The 4,662-nt window shown below is 47.9% G+C and overlaps 1 protein-coding gene across 1 annotated transcript; it reads right to left on the bottom strand.

Moving 5' to 3' along the window:
* Nucleotides 1-1,510: 1,510 nt before the first annotated feature.
* On the bottom strand, nt 1,511-1,876 carry LOC142588687 (uncharacterized). Its single transcript, XM_075700509.1, has one exon. It carries the CDS (start codon nt 1,874-1,876, stop codon nt 1,511-1,513), a length of 366 nt encoding a protein of 121 aa, XP_075556624.1.
* Nucleotides 1,877-4,662: the final 2,786 nt, after the last annotated feature.

Here is a 4,662-nt window from a genome sequence, read left to right as displayed (position 1 = left end):
CATTCCGTTCTCAGGATCAGGCGATCAGGTTCGCTGGAGAGTGTCGTATGTAGTGACTGGCTGACCTGGAGAGAGGGGTGGTAGGTGCCTCGTTCCGCGGTTATAGTAGACCTTCTGGCGTTGACGGATCTCCTGGAGCCGGCTGTGAGTGGCTTTGCGTGATACTGCCTCTGGCACTACGTAGCTGGTGGGCACAGGCAGCAAGGTCCTGGTTTGCCGTCCCCTGAGTCTTGGCACAGGTGACTTTAGAATATCATCTCTAGGGGTATTGCGCCATTCGAGCAACGCCATATGAAAGTCAACTAGGTTATGTGAACATTTCTTTACAAGCTTTTTGGCCTCTTGTTCTGCTCTTTCCGTCATACCATTAGAGCGGGGATGATACGGACTTGGGACGTAAAATGGGAAACGCCTAGCTGCTGCAGCAAATCTTTGAAAAGCCGGCTGGTGAACGGGGGTCCGTTATCACTGCAGGTCTTAAGCGGTAAGCCATGAGTGGAGAACAGCTCTGCGCACCATGACGCCACAGCGCAAGCAGTGCTTTGACGGATTTGGCGGATCTCACAAAAGAAAGAATAAAAGTCCACAATTACGGCAAATTCACGACCCTCATGGAAGCACAGGCCCATGCCAACGAATTCCCAGGGCAGCTTTGAAATGTCCTGGCAGTAAAGAGGCATTTTCGCGTTTCGCGGCTGGTATTTCTGGCAGACAGCGCAGTTTTTGCAAAACTGCTCAATCTCATGTGACATATTTGGCCAGTACATGACGTCTCTTGCCCGTGCCTTCATCTTTTCCGCTCCCGAGTTCGCAGCGTGAAGCAGCAGCATAATTTCTCGCTTTTTTGGAGACGGTATGACTGCCTTGTTGCTGCGAAAAGCAAGGCCGTCTTGCGGGTGCAGCTCCTGTTTGTAGGACCAGTACGGACCCCCATATTCGGGTACCTCGCTTCTTCCTGGCGAGCTTGTTTCGGCTTGACGAGAGCAGGATCTTCATTGGTGGCCGCAAGAAGATCCCTCAAGCGCTGTTGCGAAGCTGAAACGTAATCAAGCATATTTACTTTAAATTGCTCCCTTTCTTCTTGCAAGAGTTGCTTGCTAGGGAATCTAGATAAGGCGACAGCCAAAAATAGCTCTTTCACTGGCTTGTAGATCAGCTTAATAGGATATCGCTGCAAAGCCAAACGCATGCGCTGTAGTGCACACTGCTATAATGGTTTGCGGAATATCAGTACCAAGGGGCGGTGATCAGTTTCGAGAGTTACGCTTTCCTGGACGAAGATGTAATCATGAAACTTGATGCAGCCATGCACAATTGCCAATTTTTCTTAATTTGGGCGTAGCGTTCCTGCGCCTCTGTTAGTGAACGTGACGAGAAAGCGACGGGGCGGCCGTCTTGAATAAGTACTGCACCAACTCCCATTTGGCTCGCGTCGACCGAAACGGTGACCGGCTTAGTTGCATCGAAAAAGGAAAGAATTGGTGCGTTAACTAAGCTCTCACGCAACATTTCAGAACTTCGCTGCTGAGTCTCGGTCCAAACCCGCAATGTCCTTGCGCAGCAATGTTCTCAGTGGTGCAGTCACGACGGTCATGTTAGGAGTGAAAGATTGTACATAATTCAGCATGCCTAGAAATACTTGGAGTTCTTTACTGTTGTTTGGCTCTTTCATTTCCAGTATGTCGTTCATGCGACCAGGGTCCAGGCGGAGGCCTTGCGTGCTAAGGATGTGGCCTAGGTAGCGGACTTCGGGCTGCAAAAAGGTGCATTTCTTGAGGTTTAGCTTGAGGTTGTTTTCGAGACAGCGTGCCGACAAAAGTGACAGGTGGTGGTCATGCTCCTTCTTCGTGCGGCCCCAAAATATTATGTCATCCATTACCACGGCAACGCACGGTAAGCCTTCCAGCAAGCGGGGGCGTGGGTTCGAATCCCACCACTGCCACCGTGTAGCCAGGCCAGCAGTTGGGCGGACAACGAGCTTATTGCGGTTGCGCAAGTTACATATATAGTGAAGCCAACGTGACGTAACAGATCACGGGATTACTGGTGTGCCGTGACGAATGCAGATTCAGCCGTGCTACAGTTTACACCAGACTGTTGCCCTACCTTTTTTAGGTTGTGGGAAACCTTATGAAAGTAGGGAATTACAGCCACCTTTCGTTTGTCCCTTTGTTCTTTCTTCTTTCTTTCACCATCCGCGCTCTGCTCATCGCTCAGGCGTGAAGTTACCTTCCTTCGACGATGCAGGCTTTCAGCAACCGAGATAATGATTTGTCTCGGATAATTCGCTGCTTCCAGACGAGCCACCTGCTTACTAAGGCCTTCATCCAGCAAGTGAGAATGTGACTTAGAAAGAGCGCATGAAAAGAACGTAGGATACTTCTTTATATGAGTTGAGAGTGTGCAGAACTGTAACTCACGGGCGGCTTGTTAGCTGTGTGCTCATAATCTTAACACACGTGTTAATCTATGCAATGCAAAGGCAAGTCTAAAAACGTGATATTGCGCTGCGCAGAAAATTTAGCGGCGAACGTAAGTGGCCTGCTGTATTCGCGTTGACAGACCTCCTTTTGGACCTCTTTCTGCGGACAGTGATGAAGCTATCATCCGATGAGTCTTCATCCGACGCGGAGTACAGCTCGGTGTCCTTGGTGTCACTGAGCACGCTTCCTTTCTTCCTCGTGAAGGACGGCCTTGATGACAACTGGCCAGGAGGGCCTCTGTAAGGCTGCGCGTCCATCGCCACAAGACCAGGAGCCGAGGCCGCAATTCCGAAGATTTAGCCAGAAACCAGAGAACACAAATAGAAGTGTTCTACCTAGTAGACATTTCGTCGTCGTCTTAAATACTCCTTGCTGCTATGAGATGATCACTGTACAAAACATGAATAAAACAACCCGGATAGCTGAAGAAGTGCCTTGACATCCCTCTGCTCGCTGCTATACAGAGAATGTCTAATTGTATTTAGTGAGTGCAAGCTGAGGCAATGCCCATGATAATTGCGGGTGTGTTCGGGATACCTGGCCGTGAACAATCCCTCTGAGGTCGATACATTCCCAGTTTGTTCGCGTGATACCGTGGTTTGCTGTACTATTGGTGTGCTTGCTGTACGAGATTATCAGGGAGAGGTGGACAGGCTCCGCTATCAGAAGTAGTTCCAAGAAATGCTACCACTAGGCCTTCCCGTATGTTCATTATTTGTGCATGTGCAATCTCTGCTAACGTAGTAATATAGACACGGTTACGAGCGGTATGTTTTTGTTTGTGGAAGCACTCCGCGACTTTGCTATCAAGAGGCACGATCTTGAATTTTACCACACGAAATAATCCTTGTTGCTATGAGATACCCATTATACAAAAAATGAATAAAAGAACGCAGATAGCGCAAGAAGTGCCTTGGGGTCCCTGTACTCTCGTTTTTCTACATAGAATGCATAATAGCATTTACTCAGTGCAAGCTGAGGCAATTTCCATGCTTATTGTGGGGGTGTTCAGGATACCTAGCCGTCAACGATTCCTGTGAGGACGGCTCCATTCGCAACTGCGGATCCGTGCGTTCGTTTGTCTGTAGTGTTGATGTGCTATACGATATTCTCCATAAAAAGTACATTCAAGAAACGGTACTGCTACGCCTTCCCGTATGTTCACTATTTGCACATGTGCAATATCTTTGAACATAGTCATATAGACACGGTTGCGGTTGGTATCATCATGCCTTGCTGCTGAAGCTGCGCACTGACACGGACACGGTGGAGACACACAAGGAAAGACGACGCTCGCTGCACGGAAATGACGCGGAAAAGACGCGGAAATGACGCACTCGAGTGTCATCTTTCCTTGCGTGTCTCCACCGTGTCCGCGTCAGTGCGCTGCTTCACCAGCAAGGTATGATGATTAATCAAGAACTAGCCCAACTTTACACATTACTATGTTACGATCGATGTTTACACATTACGATCGCTAAGTTTTTTCCACACGCTGACGACATCACAGTGTGTACACTACATGGAGATCTAGAACACGGCTAGGTCAGCAGGTATGCTTCCCGGTAAACGGGAATTGCGTCGCTAGCGCCAATTTCCACCCTGGTGCTGGGTAGGCCAAACTCCAAGAGGAAAAAATCAAAGAAAACATGAAGCCTGCTTCCATGGGAAGAGTTTTGTTGATGCGCGAGGGTCAAACGCCATTTCGCTTGTCGTCTGCTATGCGATCGACGAGCACACGCCTTTCTCTGCAGGTGCCAAAGGAAACCAGCACCGCCTGCATTTATTTTATTCAGATTGCTTTCCTCTTTCAGATTTCGTTTTCGACATTCTTCCGCTTCTAATGTCCTTTCTTTAATTACAACATATGTGCAACGCATATATGTGAAAACTTAGCTTTTTTGTGCTTAAGGTGCGCGTGCCAGCGTCTGAATCCACATGTGTATTTTGTTTCTGCAAAACATAAGTGAGCAGAAAAATTTGATTTATTCAATGCTTTGTTAGCAACCTATCGCACAGTAAGTCATTAAATATGCAATGCAATAATGTAGAACTGAATATCTCATCAGTCAGTACAAATGGGCGCTTTCTGTAATATGATCATGCATATCTAAGACAACTTCCCACAGTTTTTCAGAGAGAAAACTGCTACAGGGTCGATATTTGTTTGTTGTGCACA

The sequence above is a fragment of the Dermacentor variabilis genome, chromosome 7 (genome assembly GCF_050947875.1).
Source record: "Dermacentor variabilis isolate Ectoservices chromosome 7, ASM5094787v1, whole genome shotgun sequence".
NCBI lineage: Eukaryota > Metazoa > Arthropoda > Arachnida > Ixodida > Ixodidae > Dermacentor > Dermacentor variabilis.
The sequence above is the reverse complement of the archived record's forward strand: the minus strand, read 5'-3'. Positions and strand labels throughout refer to the sequence as shown.